Source organism: Triturus cristatus, chromosome 7, assembly GCF_964204655.1.
Source record: "Triturus cristatus chromosome 7, aTriCri1.1, whole genome shotgun sequence".
Lineage (NCBI taxonomy): Eukaryota > Metazoa > Chordata > Amphibia > Caudata > Salamandridae > Triturus > Triturus cristatus.
The window spans coordinates 567607774-567626539 of NC_140590.1; the positions used below are offsets into that span (position 1 = coordinate 567607774).

The 18766-nt window shown below is 45.7% G+C and overlaps 1 protein-coding gene across 3 annotated transcripts in view; it reads right to left on the bottom strand.

Moving 5' to 3' along the window:
* The window catches only part of SLC38A12 (solute carrier family 38 member 12), a 593784-nt gene that overhangs the window by 453288 nt on the left and 121730 nt on the right, over positions 1-18766 (bottom strand). For all 3 annotated transcript variants that reach the window (XM_085617088.1, XM_085617086.1, XM_085617087.1), the window contains exons 5-6: positions 11492-11582; positions 9167-9247 (exon numbers count right to left, since the gene is read on the bottom strand). In XM_085617088.1, the coding sequence (XP_085473214.1) occupies positions 9167-9247; positions 11492-11582 (172 nt within the window). The remainder of the gene's footprint in view (positions 1-9166; positions 9248-11491; positions 11583-18766) is intronic.

Genomic DNA, 18766 nt, shown 5'->3' on the forward strand with positions numbered 1-18766 from the left:
ACCTGTTAGTCATCCGCCCCTTGGAGTCCGGTTAGTAGCCCCTTCAGCGTTCTCAATTTGTAGGAGTTCACAGGCCGCTGTGAGAGAGAGGAGTTGAATTAGTTTCCCACCTCCTGAAGGTAATGCAAAAAGGGTGCCCCCAGGAGTAGGAGACACCATTATCCCGCAGGAAGGCAGTCACTGGTCTGAACTCCAACCTCTTCTGGAGCGTTATGGCAGAGAGATCCTGATATACCTGCATTGTGTGTCCCCGAAATTGCAACAGCTGTTTTAGGTAAAAGTCGTGGACACACGCTAGAATGTCAACTGGGCGGGAGACTCCTGGCCAAGTCAGGCCTACTCTGTGGACCCTGTCCAAACATAGGTCTGTGGATTGCGTGTCCCTCAGAATTTGGGAGAAGAGGGCTGTCACATATGCTTTGATATCTTCTCCCTCTGCTGCTGCTGGGGCCTCCTAGATCCTAATGTTGTTGCGTTGGGACCTGTTTTCTAGGCCTTCTATGCACGCTTCGAGATCCAGTTGCTGATCAGTTGGCCTTATGATTTCCTGCTGTAATTGTTCAATCTCTTCGTCCCTGGTAGTTTCATGGTTCTCCAGCACATCAACTCTGTCTCCAATTTCAGTTAGGTCTTTCCAGACTGCTTGAAACTCATGGAAGAGCTCTTTCTTAACCGTCTGAAAGTCATCTGGCAGGGAGGTGAAAAATGCCTCAAGGTAGGGATGAGTGAACGGGCCTCCGCAGTATCCTTCTATGGGGACGTGGTTCGACTTGGACGCTCAGAACCTGTCCTTGGGCAGAGGGTCAGTCAGTTTCATTAGCATGCCTCCAAGCATTTAGTCTTTTTTATTCCTAACTGCTGTCATCGTTATGGGTGAAGATGTTGAAATAGACAGCAACAGTCCCCTTCAAAGTGCTGGGTAGGGGCACAAGGTGAGTAGCACTCGCACAATGGTCAAACTGACGACTCCGGTCCTCTGCCCAGGTCTGTCCAACTGTCCCGCTCTCTTCCTCCTCCGAGTGGAGAAGGGAGCTCTTCAAAGAACAGGAAAGTATCCGCCAGCAGCTGTCACCAGGCCACCCAAATCCCCCAGGTCCATTCACTGTACAGTCAGCACGTGGCAACCACAGTGTCTGCCATATGAACTAGGGGTCCGCGTTTAGACAGCACCTGACCACCCGCTTCCTTGGCCAAAGTTGAAGCTGGGCCCATGCAGGCTGTAGTCCCCTAGGTGTGTCTCCCTTGTGGTAGGGGGGTGTGCCGCCACAGGGCTCCCCTGCAGCACCTCTGTCCGCCCTGCAGTACAGATTTCAAATTCTCCTACGCTGCAAAGGTCTCGCCCGCCTCCACGGTTTTGATAATGCCGTTGGACTCTCCCGCTCTCACCTGTGTGTTAGTGTGGCGTTCACCGCCACCGCCCGGGCTACGGAGCACTTTTCTCATGCCCCTCCAGGAGATCCTCCTAGTCATTGGGGGTCCTCTGTGTTTGCTCTACCCCACCCTGTGGGAACCTCAAAGATGGAGCGGTCTGGGAGACTCGCGGTGGAAGCACAATGCAATGACGTCACTCATCGCTGGCTGGGTCAGACCCTTCAGACGGTGTAGCTCCAGGCCTCCTGAGTTTGCCGCTGGCTTCCTTTGGCCAATTTGGCCCTCTGTGAGGACGACTCCTAATCGCCACATCTCCCGACATCGCTGCAAATGCTAGGGCTCCTCAGAAGATAGCTCAGGCCCGCAGATTCCCCCTCTCTCTCCTAGGGTCCACCAGGCCGGCTCAGTTCTCCGGTGCACTCACAGAGGGCTCGGTTAGCCGCCATCTTGCTCTCCTTTCTACTCACTGCTCTTTGGACCTCGTCATCACCACCACTCAGGGCCCTCCAGTACCAGGTCCTCAGACTTTGCAGGGCTCTCTGAACACACCAAGGCCAGGGGTCCCCCTCCATCGCTGCCACGCACACTCCGGAACATGCAGGTAGGCTTCTTAAGTACTTAGAGAACCGGTCAGGGCGCTCTGGATCGAGGATGCTGGGGTTGGTGGTGGATCCACCGGAGGCCAGATCGGAGGGACCACAAAGCACGTCCTACCGGCCCGCCATCTTGGCCACGCCCCCAGGTAATTATTTTATATAAACTCCTTCTAAGAAGACAAAGGTTTAGAAAACAAGACTTTAAATGAAGATTCAATCCACTCTCCATGCCCTGCAGTAGAAAGATTTCCAGCTCTCCTGCTCAAAATTGGCCCAAACAAAGGAAAACAAGAATCTTAAAGTAGTGCAGGCACAAGAGGCACATTCAACGCCAGCCTTATTCACACGTATGCTAATTTTCAATGCCAGTATTTTTACTCTTTTAAAAATAACTATTTTCTGGACTCAATCACCTACAGTATTAAACACTAACAGATTCAAAATATCAAAAAAAATACCATGCATTACAAACCCTAAGACTGCCCACACGACCAGCGAATAATGTATTGGGTAGTAAAAAGTCACTTACCATCTGGTCTGATATTTCTGGTTTACACAATATCTTCCTGCAGATTCCTTACCTTGTGAATATCCTCCATGAACAAGACTGGATTCAGAAATCGTATTCCCCAGCAATAGCTCTACAGTGCTGTCAAGTAGTGCCACATGACTTCAGGCAGCAGATTAGGCCACACTGGATGTGACAATATCAGGTTACATATGGTGTAAACTGTTTAAAAGAATGTCCAGAGCACCACCACAAACGTAAAGCAAAAGTCTGTCACTCTAACAGGTCCAAACGAGTAAGCTCCAGTTAGAAGTAAGCACAAATAATCAGCTTATTGGTTCAGTTTTAATTCCATATAGGTTTCAAGAACAGCCAAGCTCCATGACAGCCGACATGTGTTTCGTCACACTCGACTACTTTTTCAAGGCTTCATGGTACTGAGTCAAAAACGAGTCTTCCAATCTAGATTTCAGAATGTTCTGAAGTTAGCCACCGGAGACCTGGGGACTAGCAAAGATAGTCTTTAAAAAATTTTTTTTTAGCAAATTATCCAGTACAGGCTGTAGTAAATCAGGGAAATCGGGACCTTAGTAAGTCCGAGATACTCTGTATAAACAAAATGGCCCACTCTAGGTATCGCGCAATGTTCTAATATCGGGTTACATATGGTGTAAACTGGCATGCTGGTGCCAGCCCCAAGCATTGCTCCTCATCCAATCAAAAAATAAAGAGAGCTTCAGACTGTGACAATAACTGCATAAGTACATTTGCATACCTTAGAATCTTGTTACTAGTCATCAGGGGAGAATAGAGGCAGTTAGCAGCCGCAGGAAAATAAAATTAGCCACCAGAAATATTGTTATTGAAGGCAAGTAACTTTTTTCTGCTAGGTACAGAGAGTTGGGATTGAATTGGGCTAATTTAAGTAAGGAGGTCATACAGCTCAGCTCTCATAAAATATCTGTCACAGAACAGCTAAGCTGTGAGGTAGTAATGTTTCACAAAAGCATGTAAAGAAGATCATGTGGCTGCCTAGCAAATATCAGCCACTGGTGCAGCCCTGGTGAGAGCAGTAAAAGCAGCTGTGGCCCACGCACAGCGAACATAAATGTCTGCCAGAGGGTCTTTCTTGGCCAAGACATAATAGATTTTTATGCACAGGGTAACCCAATGTCAGACAGCACGCTTGGTTACTGATTTGCCCTTCTTGGTTCCAGCGAAGCTCACAGAGAGCTGGTTGCCCCGGTCTTGTTTTGTGTGGCTGGTATAGTAAGACACTCCAAGCCTGGGGTACTCAGCATGCAATCTCTACTTTTCCTGGGAAGGGGAAAGACGGACAGAAGAGCAATGGACTAACCTATGTGAAAGGCAGGCACAAGATTCATTAAGAAGTGTGGAATGAAGTTCCAGCTTGTCTACACACAAAACAGTGAAAAGTGGAATGATTGAAAGGTCTGGAATTTGCCAACATTATGGGCTGATGTTACTGCTACTAGAAACACAGGGGCATATTTACAATTCTGACACTTTTATGCTGCCAGAGCCTCACTTTTGAGATGCTCCGAAGGCGCAGTGTGCCGGCCCAGATTTACCAGGCCACATAAAGCCACTCTACGTGGCTTTTCATGGCCTTGCAAATATGGCCCCTTTTTACGCTTTACTCTGAATGAAAGGGGCGTTCCATGGGTGTTGCTGTGGGTATTCCCACGCCAACACCCATGGAATCTGACACATTCCAAGAATTACAAGGCTTCATAAACCTGGGAATGTGTCAGATTCCAACATCTCTCCTGGGGAAGCGCTAAAGTGGCACAAGGAGAAATACCTTAATTTCTCCTCATGTTTTGCTTTGTCTATGTGTGCTGCATTCTGCAGCACACATAGAAGGAGGAAAATGCCATCAATAACATAACATGACATGACATAACAGGTGTATTTGTAAAGCGCACGATTACCCGTAGGTGTCCTGGCGCTGAATAACAGATGTTTATTGTTACCCAAATCAATGATTTCTTTTGTGCAGGAAGGAGTCCATTCCTGCACAAAACAATCATCCCTGCAACCCAGGAACCTTGCACCATGGCAGCTAATTGTGCGCCAGCACAGAGGAAAGTACAGGGAAGTGTTGTATTGCTGTACATAAAACGTATCCCTGCACTTTCCTAATTATGCAGCTTGGCGCAAAAAGATGTCTTGAAGCGTTGTGTCATTTTCAAGTAAATATGCCCCACAGTATTCAAGGTGAGAAAAGGACCAAGCAACTGTGCATTGGTTTGAGTGGTAAAGCCAAGAAGGTTGAGAACAAATTCAAATCATACTGCGGAACAGTAAATGGTGTGGTTGATAGTAAATAGAATAAACCATTCATGAACAACTCCACTAGGGGCAGTGTAAATATTGAGGGTTGGTCAAGGAGATGAATAAAGGCAGATAAGGCAGCTATATATCCTTTTACAGTGGCAAATGCCACGCTCTATCAGGCAAGGAAAAACACAAGTCACAGAACGTCTGAGAGAGGAGACTGGAAAGGGCTTAAACCTTCAGACTCAAACCAAGCAATCAACTCTTACTAGTGGCCCGCATAAATGTATTTTGCAGCAGGTGTTCGTGCAGCTGAGATAATGTTGGACATTTAACAGAAGGCAGTCCTCAAGCATGAAGCTGCAGCATCAGAGGATTAGGATGGAGGTTCAGACTATCTTGCAGCTAAAGCATTTCTACATTAAAAGAGAGGAAGGGGGGGCTGAATATAGAGGCCCGACACATCAGTGTTCAAAATCCCCCTTACCCGGTCGGGAGGAATCAGTAACAGTTGTGCCCCATCCTCCGGCACCTTCTGCAGAACCTTAAGTAGAATTGTCCTAAAGCAGATCCCATGACCAACTGAAACCGAAATCACCCCCCGGTAAACCACATGGAGGGAAATGTGTGGCACAAAACAGAGGACACTTCTTATTCAGGGCCGTGGCAAGGAGATTCCTGCATAAATATCTAATCTGATGAAAAACATGTCCGTCACTTCAGGATGAAGCTCCGAAGTCATAGCCCTCTGATGAGAAAAGACTCACTGCATCCACTCTTACAAGGTAAGATGCCACAGGAAGAAACCTCTCAGCACAGCCCTCTTCCACATGCATAAGGCGCTCCAACACAGGGTTCAAGAACCCACCACACCCTGCCTGTTGCTAATGGACAGTGGTTGTGCTCTCCAAAAGGTGAATGATGCTCCCTGAGATGGGAAGAATACATGCTTTCAGTACAAGGCGGACTGTCTGCAACTCCAGTACATTATTTGCAGCTATTGCTGACCCAGAAAAAAGGTCCTGCAACCTCATATTGACAGGATGAGCTACACAGCCCAACATGGAGGCATCCATATTGTGGTCTGTGACAACAGAGGGCTGCTGGGAAGGCACACTTTGAGGTTAGAGGAACACATTAACAACTAGAAGCCTGAAAGACTAGAGTTGAAAACCTGCCCCTGAACCTAGACGCTCCCCTAATGCTGAAGCCAATGTCGTCTTGAGCACCACTTCATGCCTCTTAAACACCATCTGGCTTGCCACACAAACAGGATGCACAACAGCATTAGGACATAGAGGCGGAGGGCTTGCAGAACCATGAACGGAGTCTGATTCAGAGACATCTGCATCACATACATAAAATCTGCATTTCTATTGAGGATGAAAATCCTTCTTATGGGTTGTGTCCAATAATGCACCTATGAAGATCAGCCTCTGCAAAGGGATGAAGTGCGACCTCTGAGCGTTGATAGTGAACGGTGCATCTCAAGTCATGCAAAAGGATCATTGAGTGCCTGAGAATATTTTGTGACTAGCACAGTGAACACTGCCTTCACCAGACAGTTGCCCAAGTAAGTAAATACATGAATTCCTGGCCTTCTGAGCGAAGGCACCACTATAGCCAATACTTTGATGCACACTAGAAGAACAGTCATTAGACCAAAAGGTAGTATTGGGAACTGGTAGATTTGAGAACTCCACTGTGAAGAGGAGATCCAGCCTTTGGTGGGGGAAAATCGGAAGATGGGACAAAGCAATATGGAGATCTAGAGACACCAACAAAGGCCCAGCAGTGTCTGCTCTCCCTCTACATTGAAGGCCAACGGACAATGAATCAAGGACAGAATTTTGAACTTGCCCTGATAAATGGAAAGATGTAAAAGCAATCCAGATTGAACAGGAACCTCCATCCTTCTTGAATATCAAGAAATAAAGGGAGTAAAATCCTGTGCCCCTCTCGCCTAAGGGCATCGCATCTGTGGCATCTGCTCAACAGAGCAAGAACCTCAGCCTGCAAAAATGAGGCACATTCCTAGGAGAATATCCTTGCAGAAAAAGGCTGATCCGTAACAGCGGAGAGAAAGGTGAGGTATAGCCCTTGCTGAATAGTTGGAGTATCCAGAGATCCATCATTATTATCCCCCAATGATAAATGTCTAAAGTAGATTGGTTTCTTGAAAAGTTCTAAGGAGAAGTCTGCCTTCTCCAAAAAGATCAGCCTGCAATTGAAGTACTACTTAGACAACTCAAAAGCATATATGGAGAGCATCCAGAAACACCAGGTAAGGTAACCTCTGATGCCATGGATCGAGCCACTGTGTTGCCAGAATCCAGGCTACACTTCAAGTTTAAAGGTGCTAATACCACTGTCTGACCAAGAAGGGCTATTTTATGGTGTTAGGAAGATTATTCAAAGCATTTCAGCAAATTTCTACAATGCGTTAATAGTGCATAGAGCAATCGGCCTAGGGCAAAGACTATTTAGCTCATACAGTTATGCATTTTAGAATCATGCTCCGGTGGTGCACTGGGGAAAGAGTTCGGGTTCAATTTCACAGATGAGGCTCGTGCTTCTAAACTCTCAGTTGCAGTGTAGATGCCTATGGCTACTAAAAAAGTTTCTACCAGGCAGTCAGAACTGGTCCCAGCAGCTTTTCAATTAATGGCAGCAGTAGTTCTGTAACTGCTGATATTAACTACAGGACTTCAGTCAATAAGTTGGACATTGTCTCAGCAGTGGGTAAACCAAATTCCAGTACTGCTTTTCACACAATGGAGGTTATGAACAGATGGCTTCTGATAGAGACCACATGGAAAAGGAATATTACCTTCTGGAGCTGTATGTCTAGGTAAACGCCTGCATCATGTTTGCAAGGAAGGGAGGAGATTGTTAGCTGCCAGCTTGTCCTCCCACAATCTCTATTAGCCATATCTAGGGCACTGGAATCTGATATACAAAGCTCCTCCACCAGGACGAATCTCTGGGCCCTAGGGAGGTGCTGTTACCGGGGGATGCCATGCAAACAGGCACAATTGTTTTCCCTCACAACTCAAATGTCTGCCAGTTTCCAAGGTTGAAGATCTGAGGGCAGTGATGCAATATAGGCATAGGACCAGAGATTGGTATAATTGGAGACGGAGGTGCTGGATTCATGGAAACTAAAGGATCAGGAACACCCTTGGATAGTGGCTCAGCGGGTCCTGGGCCTTCTTGAAAATATCCAAAATGGCTTATCGAAAGGCCTCAAACGGAGGAGGGTCCGTTGATGAATTTGGAACTCCATCTTAAATTTCCTGAGATTCAGAATCGGCTCTATTGACGAGGAAGATACCTGTGTTGAGTCTCAAAACATTGAAGGAGCGAGACATTACTTTGAGAAAGAAGAGGACTTCTCGTTCGGATTATTGTTTTTGTGTTTCTTGCAAGAAATTCCCTTGGGGCATCATTCCCTACCTGGTGACGTACCTGAAGGAGGGGAGAGGGAATTCACTGTAGTGTCATTGAGGTGATTAGCAAAAAACTTGGCCTCTCTCATCTTGATGATGTGAATGTACTCAAGATCAAGAGTTGCAAGCAGATGCGTCTTGGATGGATCCTAGAAACCACATATGGAAGTTCTGTGGAGGTCCAATAAAGACATCTTCTTTCAACGGCATCAAAAAGGACTAAATCCAAGACCTTCATAGGTGACCTCTAACCTAGTCACTGATCGAGCTACCCTGCCTAATGAAAAGACATTGAAGAGACACGGAAAGAAAAATCCAGCACACCAGACAGCGGCATCTATAACCTAATTTCTTCTCATCCAAGACAGCTGATGGAAGTTGAGTGGTGCCATGGGGAAAACGATTCCTGAATCAAGTCTGGTGCCTAGAGGAAATTCTTTTGGTGAGGAATCTGTGGGAAGAAGTATCCATCAGAAAACACTCTTATTGTTCAAACTGATAACATAGCTAACGAAGAAACGTGAACCTCAATATTCTTCTGATGCAGAGGGATCAAAAGGGGACCAAATGTTACAAAACCAAAATGTTGGGCATAGCGTAAATGACACATAGAAATGTTTTATATTCAAGTGCCCCTTGCAATGAGGATCTCTTTGAGCTTCCAGCACCCAGTGTTCCATATGCACTAGTGTTAACTACCAGGGCCCCCTTTACATTGAAGAATAGTGTGAATTAAGGCACTTTTAGCAACATCCGGCAACTTGTTAACTAGCTGCAGACAGCTATAATCGGTATCTTTGTGCCATTTCAACAAATATACTCGGATAAAATAAGACACAGGACAGTGTGAATGTGCCCCCTTGGTACAGTGAGGAGGTTGCATGCTTGCAGCTTCTAATGTGAAGACAATGAGGTGGTGATGTGTCAGAACTTTTCCATACCTTTGTTAAAGAACAACGAGGCCATCTGACCCATCTCCACACGCTCCACAATCGCAAAAGAATCTACCGATCCACGTTGTTCTGTGTATTACAAAAAAAACAGAATTAAGATTCCTATCACAATAATATTCATTGTATGACTGCTTACTATTCTCCAAGCACCTTAAAACTAGCCAAATATCTGTTGCACAAAATACAATTAGCATGAACTAATGGAAAGTGCTGCATGACAAACACCTTGCAAATACTCGAACGGATGAGGGGTAAACATGCTTAGACTGCCATGAAAGTATGGCACCACAGAGATGACTGGAACTGACTGGTGTGCTGTAGTGTACCACCCAAGATGCACAGACACACAAAACAAGAGTCTAATTTATTCCAAGTAATTCATAATGATCAATTGTATCCATATTCTTCAATGTTTTCAAAGTTCAGAAGGAGGCAACATGATTCCAATCTTCAAAAGCAAAAGAAATGTCCATCCAGGCTTCTTTCCACAGCATGGTAGAATTCATTTTTCATCCTGAGTAATCAAACTGATGTACCCAATACGTTTCGGGCTGGAAGGCCCTTCCTCAGGGGTAACTACAACGTACAAAGAGAAATATGGGTAACCAGCAATAATCTTGTGACCATAACTATACTAAATATTTATGCTGCATTTCAAAAAAGTGTGCAACACCACTACTAACACATACAAAAAAAAAATGCTAATTTTTTCAACCACAAAAGCAATTATCTTTTGTATGCGTGAGTGGTGGTTTAGTACACTTTTTTGATATACAGCATAAATATTTAGTTTTGAACTCTGCATGTATCGGTATGGTCAGAAGATTATTGCTCACAGGTCTCTTTGTACATTGTAGTTACACCTAAGGAACAGCATAACAGCCTGAATTGCATTGGGTACATCAGTTTGGTTATTCAGGATGAAAAATGAATTCCGAAGTGCTGTGGAAAGAAGCCTGAATGGGCATTTCATTCTGAAGACGGGAATCATATTGCCTCCTTATGAATTTTGAAAACAGTGAAGAATATGGCTTAGATTTTGATCACTATGGATTACTTGGACTAAATTAGACTCTTGTTTGTGCGGCTGTGCATCTTGGGTGGTGCGCGACGGCGCACCAGTCAGTTTTGTGAATTTCTTACGCGCTTTGGGGCAGAGCATAAGCCGAGGTTGCATGCGAAAATTTGCCTTGGAGCATTTTGCAAACTTTGGTTTAAACATGGTGTGCATTCTATCACTTATTCTGATATACCTTAGAGATACCCACACCAAGGTAAAAACAGAAAAACATTTAAGGTAAGTGTTTCTTTTGTTCCCTCTTGACAGGTGATGTCTGTCAAGCTTCAAATTAAAGTTATCCCCAGACTCTCTTGGAGAATTCTTTGCACATTAAGGCTGAACTTAAAGGAACTATGTAACAATATGTTTAATCTTTCATTTTTCTACTGCTTTGAATAACTCAACCTACTTTTTTTCAAATAGAAATACATTCCATCTTAAAATGGAATAATAAACTAGACTGAAATCAGTTAGGGTGTTTGGATTTTACGGGATACCCGACCTTTGAGTTCCAGGCCGTACTGATCGGGAGCCCCAGAGGTTTGCTAATTACCAGAATAGAACATGGTGAACTAAATGAAATCATTTCTATCTAAGCTCAGATTTTTCCAGCGACAGTATTGTGGAGCATTTCACTCATTATTGTGAATGAGGTTTAAGCCGATTGTAAATAGAATATCTTGCTCATTTAGATTAAGTAAATCTGATCTGACCGTGATCCAACCGCCATCTATTGCAGTGTCATCCTTCACCAAGAGAATGTGCTGGCCAATGGTATCATCCCATCCTCAGGTGATCCATCACCATTGCATACCAGAATCAACTGGACTGGTAGACCTACAGGAAATATGACCTCTTATTTACAAGGTCTGTGGCTGCTGCCAACCAGCCAGAACTGCTTTCCAAAAGGTTAGTAAGGCAGCTCACTTACATGAAATCATTTGCCCCTTTGCATAAAATAATGCAGATTGTCCTGCCCTTTGACAAACTCGTATGCCCCTCTGTCTACTCACAAGGGACTCTCACTTCCTATCATGTGCCTGACCCTAATCCCATACATATGTAGTCTGTGTTGCTGTAAGAACAGATTCACTCAGATACTCCTGCTCATAGCCACACTGAGTAGTTGTTCTTTTCTCTCAATATGCGCATGCAATTTTAGTCTCACACTTAAAGGCTTGAACAGTTTGTCCTGCACCTCAACAGACACACTGTCCTATAGGCTGACACTGTCTTGTGTGCTGAATACTCACGAACAGAAAGGATGGGTCTTGACTCTGATCGCTCAGGCCCAGCATGGACCTGATCCTCATTGTCTGAGTAGTCCGAAGAGGAGCCATCATTCTAAAGAGGTGAATAAAAAGTGTTGCGTTATCAGACCTACAGCTTGACATGTTCCTTCTTTTATTAATGGTAAGTTGGCTACAAGACAATTCAATTCGATCATAGTTTATAAGATATTTTCCCTGTAGATCCACCCAAGCATGGCTAACAATTCTATATACATCACTGAACAATAAAGTATTCTATGAGAAAAAAAACAAATCAACCTGCAGTTTTGCCACTTGTTCTGTCTCGTATGTTCACATATGTTATATACTTTAACATCTAATGGATCTAAATTAAATAGCTTTACATTCTGAAAAGACCGGGTGGGCTTTGAGAGACTTGGATGGGACAGAACACCCTAGGATTACAGCCAATGTCCATATTGTTTGTTTAGCTGCTGCATTAAGATCAGACCCTTTATTTCTAGCTACACCTATGTCTCGGTGGGAAGTTGAGTGCGACAAGGCGTATCTAAATAAGTTCTAAGAACAGCGCTACAGCTAAGTCACTTATTTTTTATCATACACTGCTTAAAGATCCGCTTGCTTTGAACTCTTTAGCAAGTCTAGTCACACAGAAGAAGGGCTTGATTTGAAAATACTTCATTTCCAAAGGCTTGGTGAATTTACATGCCATGTATGGGCACTGTCAACATCTACAACAATAGTTCTATGCAAAGGTATGCACAGAGGTGCACTTTGCTATTTTGAATACTTCCACCAAATTGCAGGTTGCTTGCATCTTGTAGAATTCACAGTCAATCGTTTGTTGACTTAGTAATAGCAAAAAATAAAGTGATGGAAGAAATGCTTTAAATAATATCAGCCACAGGAGATAAAAACACATTTTTGTGTCATGTATCCCATGATGGTACATCATTGCTTGAAGAAAACAAAAATGGCGCAGTGTGGAATGCTTGAAATTATCTCACCGACTGGTCATTTCTAGGGCCAAATTCCTGTCCATTTTTTATGCCCACTAAGCCTCACAAGACAGAGACTGTCTGACCTCGACAATTTTGTCAAGAGGTTTTCTCACCAAGTTGGGTTTGAAAGTTTGGTGACTATTCATTGAAACAAGTTTGAAGAAAACAGTTTATAAGAACAGGTTTAGTTAAGGTGTTGCCACATTCACATACCACCGGATTTTGAGCTGCTATGAGCCATTTAGCCACTGGAAAGTGTCACGTTTGCAAGCAGAGTTATCTTCCAGATTTCAGTTTTAGCTTCCATCTGTATATTGACTGCTCCATAATTCTGAAAATCCAGGTTCCTCAAGAGTCATTTAATTCGCCAAAATCTCCTGGAATGTCACCTTTGACAGCGATTAATAATCACCCAGCTGGATATATACTAGGCTGGGGAGGTAAATTCCATTCCGCTCGCGGAATTTTGGTAATTCCGCGTTCTGCGGAGAACGCGGAATTGCCCAAAATTCTGCGTTCCGCGGCTTCGTGGAGTTATTTGCTTATTCGCGTTCTCAAAATGCGTGTTCGTGAGATATTTTCCCCCGAGCACGCAAAATGCTGTGTGCCCTTTTCTGTAGTTTCTCCAGGTAAAATGTGAAGTTTTGATTTCTGGGAGTGTCACTAGACTGTTTTCTGGTTGTTACACTTCAGGCAGCCAAGCAATATTTAAAAAAAATCTGCATACACAGGCCTTGCCTTCCTGCGAGTCCTGACATGCAGTAGCTTAAACAGCAATAAGTATGAATGGTGCTTATTGATATTTGATTGGTAAGTAGAAGACTACCTCTTATAAAGGAAGTTCATCCCACATGTACACCCACTTTGGTGGCTATCTACCCGCCTGATTACGATACAAAGCAAGGGCTAAGGTCAGAGCCCACTCCGAAGCATAAGCTTGTTTAGTCTCCTCCGGAACATACTGGGAGTAAGACGGTACAATCACCTCCTCGCCCTTACAGGAAGCGAGGACAAACGGGGGAGGCCAATCAACCTCCTCCAGCAAAATGTAAGAAGTCAAGTTGTCCCAAAAGACTGCAATTATTGAGCGTGTAATATCACCTTCAATCTGAAATTCCATCGAGGGAGCCACGTGGGTGTCCGCGGTTTCAACAGCAATAAAAGTGTCAGTTGCTTTTGCCTCCAGATGCTGGTGGAGTGTCTGCCGAACTATGGTAACTTCTGCCGCGCGGTCAAGGAGAGTTACCGCCCAACTCCTGTCCAGGAGGAGAGTTCTCACCGTCTGGGGCATACACTGTAGTCAAAGCAGCAACTTTCTTCTTCTGAAACAGGGCACAATATAGAGGTGGTTCCTCTTGTTTGACTTTTACATCAAACTGGTTCTGCGGGTCTCGCCTTTATTGGGTGGACTCACCCTGTCTGCGATCCTGTCGTCCCCCTCCGCCAAATTGCTGATCCGACGATTCCTTAAAGGAACAAGGAGAACGGGGATCAAGAACCTGGAACCTCACAGCTGTCTTAATTTTATAGCGGTCATGTAAATCTTATCTATGCTCAAAAGCGTCTGGTGGAGGCGAACCAGCACATGACCTAGGCTTCTGCTGCTGCCAAACTTTTGCTCCAGCCTTGCTTAGGAAAGACTGGACAACCCTCCTTGTCTAGAGGAGGTTTACCCTGTGTCTGTGTAAATGGTCTGACTCCCAAATTACTGCAACCTAGGGATGTATAAACATCCCCAACATTAATAGGAAACTGCCGCTCCCGAGCAGCATCCGCCACCACCGCAAGGCATTGGCACACCTGGAAGCAAACAGCTTCACCTTTAATGTTAACGATCATATCGGAGACAAAAGGGAACATTCCCATCAATCTCAATCTAGATCCAGGGTTGGACCAGACCCATGTTCATCCTGAACCCGTTTTAGAACGCTCAGCAGAATGCTCATGGAGGGGGTGCCGGAGCACAGTGTATACACTGATGCAAACATTGTCCCCCAGATGTTGCAATCCACTAGATAGGGAATCAGACCACTCGGCAGACACATAGTAAGGATTCTGTGTTTCTCCACAGGACTCGTGTGCAGGAAAACAGCTTCAATTTGTTACATTTTTTGTGCTATCCAAAAGGGAAGATCCTCAAGATTTTGAAGACATTTGCCCATCACCCAGTTTTTCATGACAGGACTAATCACTAGACCCTGCCCTGCACTGGTGTGTAAGGCACAGCTGCAGGCGGAGCCACCAGAATGGTACGAGACATGTATTGAATGACTCATCTATAAAGTTGAGTCACTTGTGCATAGAGCTGACAAAGCTCCACAATAGTAACACAAATACGGTCAGGATAGCAAGTAATCAGTAGATCATAATAGAAGCTGTCATAGTGACAGACAAGTAACCCTACCTCCCTCCCCTTGCACAGACGCAGGATGATTATATAGTAGAAGATCTCTGGGCGATATATGCAGACCCCGTACCTCAGTCTATAGATGGGGAGATCTACATCATAGGTGCTGTCTTGCTCTTCTCCCTGGAAAGGTCCCTCTCCAAGTTTGTGCTACCTATTTGTGTATTCCAATAAGACCAAAGTACGGATTCCCAAACAACAGCTGCATCGTTATGTTTTGTCTAGGTGCTAGGGCCTGACCAGAACACAATAAGGATTAGTTACTTACCTGTAATCCTAGTTCTCTTCCAGGGGTATCCTCATCAAAGTCATAAGCATTAGAATATTCCCGCCCATGCGTGGGATCCCGGAAACAGTATATTATATGTGCCCCACATATATATATCAATACATATATACCTATATGTATACACAAGCAACTGCAGCCAATAAACCCTAGAGCTGAAACATGCTGTAAGGAATTTCCACTATACATAAAAAAATAGCATTATAAACACAAGAAACAACATTACAACTTGTTTAGAAACTGTTTTAATGCTCAGAAAACAGCAGAAATTCTTATAAATCACTGAAAGCATAGGAAGCTCCCAGGCTGCATTGCAAATACCCAGTCTAAAAAGACTGAAAAGCTAACTAATAGCTGCATAGCAAAAAACTGACACCGTGCCTTTAAGGCACACCTGACCCCCACCTTCCCATCATGCCTCAGGGGTGGCAGTTAGGTCAGTTGTTCTTTGCGGAGACTGAAAAGTCATGGCACAAAGAAATATTAACCTCTGAAAAAGATAGCACACCTTTGCCCGGGGAGGCGGGAGGGTTGCTTATGACTTTGATGAGGATACCCCTGGAAGAGAACTAGGATTACAGGTAAGTAACTAATCCTTCTCTTCCAGGGGATCCTCATCAATAGTCATAAGCATTAGAATAGAATAGCGAGCCTCACCTCATCCCCCTGCGGGCAAAGGAAAGAAACATAGAATGAACAGTATGCTTAGATAGACCAAGCTACCCAAAAAGGTTCCTCAAGGAGGCTTGGCCTACTTGGGCATCCGCCCTGGAATCGGATTCTAGGCAGTAGTGCCTGGTAAAGGTATGAACTGATTTCCAGGTGGCCGCCTTGCAAATCTCTGCCATTGGAACGTCATGCAAGAAAGCTACTGTGGCCGCTTTCCCCCTAGTAGAATGAGCCTTAGGGGCCAAAGGTAAGGGCCTTTTCGCCAGCTGGTAGGCTAGGGTAATACAGGAAACAATCCATATGGAAATGGATCTCTTAGCTGCTGGGAAGCCTGTTCTCATGGCGCCATAGTTGACAAATAGTTGATCCGTCTTCCTAATGCCTTTGGTACTTTCCAGGTCGAATTTAAGTACCCTCTTGAGGTCTAAGGAGTGAAGCGACCGCTCAGCCGGGGTCGCTGGATTCGGGAAGAAGGATGGAAGAGAAATGGACTGATTAATATGAAAATCAGACACTACCTTAGGGAGAAAAGATGGATGTGCCCTCAAGACGACTTTGTGCTGGTGAAAAACTGTGTACGGCTCTTTAGTACACAGCGCCTGGATTTCGCTTACTCTGCGTGCCGATGTAATGGCTACCAGAAAAGCGGCCTTCCAAGACAGATGCTGCAAGGAAGCTCTGTGGATTGGCTCAAAAGGTGGGCCCATCAATTTGGACAACACTAAGTTCAACTCCCACGGAGAAGGGTTTCGAACAGGGGGGTAAACTTTCTTCAACCCCTGTAAGAAGTCCTTGACCACCTGCATCTGGAAAAAAGAAGGTTGATTGGGAGACCTCCTGTACGCTGTAATGGCAGACAAGTGGACCCTGATTGATGCATACTTTAAGCCTGATCTCGCTAAGTGCAGAAGGTAAGGGAGAATGACATCCTCCTGCCCCTTCGTAGGATCAAGGTGATTCTCTCTACACCAAATGAAAAACCTCTTCCACTTAAACGCATAAGACGCTCTCGTGGAGGGTCGCTTCGCTTCTTTCAGAATATGCATGCAATCAGGCGGAAGACCTAAATGTCCGTATTGCAGGACCTCTGGAGCCATGCTGTTAAGTTCAGTGAGGGAAGGTTGTGATGCAGAATCCTCCCGCCCATCTTGGACAGCAGGTCCGGCCTGCAAGGCAGTCGCCTGTGAGGCCGCACTGAGAAATGGAGAAGGTCCGGGTACCACCACTGGCGCGGCCAGTCCGGAGCTATGAGGATCATCTTCATGTCGGATCTGAGCAGCTTGGATACCACCTTCGGAATCAGAGGCAGGGGCGGAAAGGCGTAGGCAAATGTCCCTGACCAGTCCATCAAAAGAGCATTCCCCCTGGTCCCTGGACGGTGGAATCTGGACGCGAAGGCGTGGCATTTTGAATTTTCGTCGTCTGCAAACAGATCGATTTCTGGACGACCCCAACAATGGAACAGGTCCGCCACCACTTCGTCGTGTAGCACCCAGTCTGGCTGATCTTCGAAGTGCCTGCTGAGTGCGTCTGCTTTGAGATTCAACTCCCCCGGAAGGTGCACTGCCACTACCGAGAGGTTCCGGGCGAGCAGCCAGTGCCAGATCGCCTGTGCCTCCAGGGAAAGAGGGCGTGACCGAGTACCGCCCTGTTTGTTCAGGTAGAACATGGTCGTGGTGTTGTCGGTCTGCACCAGGACTGAATCGGCCTTGATTGCAGGGAGGAACGCCTTTAGAGCAAGGTGGACTGCCCGGAGTTCCAGCATATTTATGTGGTAGCCCTGCTCTTTTGTAGACCACTGACCCTGTATTTGGAGGCACCCCATGTGGGCCCCCCAACCTTGCAGCGACGCATCTGTCACCACCGATTGCACCGGAAGTGGCTGGTGAAAAGGGACTCCCACCATCAGATTGTCCTGACGAGTCCACCATGCAAGGGAAGATTTCGCCACCTGGGAGAGAGAGATTTGATCTCCCCAACAGCCTGTGGACTGATCCCATTGGTCCTCTAGAGCTTGCTGCAAAGGTCTCATTCGCAGTCTGGCGTTGAGAATGAGAAAAATGCAGGATGCCATGGATCCCAGCAGAGATGCTACCTGCTGGGCTGACGGCCTCTGCATCTGCTGCATAAGCCTGCATTTCCGCTTCATTGAAGACAGTCTCTCCCCCGAAGGATACGCTTTTCCCACGCTTGTGTCCAGAACGGAGCCAAGGTAGTGGATGGACTGAGTGGGCTGCTGCACGGACTTTGCCATGTTGACGTGAAGGCCGAGAGCGTGCAACTGTCTCAGACAGGTCTGGAAGTCTTTCTTCACCTGTTGCTGGGATGGAGCCTTCAGCAACCAGTCGTCTAAGTAAGGGTAGACGAATAGACCCTGCTTGTGTAGGCTAGCCGCCACCACTGCGATACATTTGGTGAAGACTCGCGGAGCCGACTTGAGCCCGAATGGAAGGACTTTGTACTGATAATGCTTGCTTCCGACCACAAACCGCAGGTACCTGCGGTGATGTTTCGCAATTGAAATGTGAAAGTACGCATCTTGGAGGTCCACCGAACACATCCAATCCCCTACTTGCAGATGTGGACATATTTGATGAAGCGCCAACATACGAAACTTCTCCTTGACGATGACTTTGTTTAGGAGACGAAGGTCCAGAATCGGCCGAAACTTGTGCTCTTGATCTTTTTTGGGCACAAGGAAGTACCGGGAGTACACTCCCTTTTCCGACTTGCGAAGGAGGAACTTTTTCTATGGCCTGTTTTAGCAGAAGGGCCCTCACCTCCTTTTGGAGCAGCTTTAAGTGGTGAGGACGGGACTTTTTTGGCGGGATGTCTTTTGGATGCGCTCGAAAATGTAGCGCATATCCATTTCGCAGTATATTCAGCACCCAGCGATCTTTTGTGATGCTGTC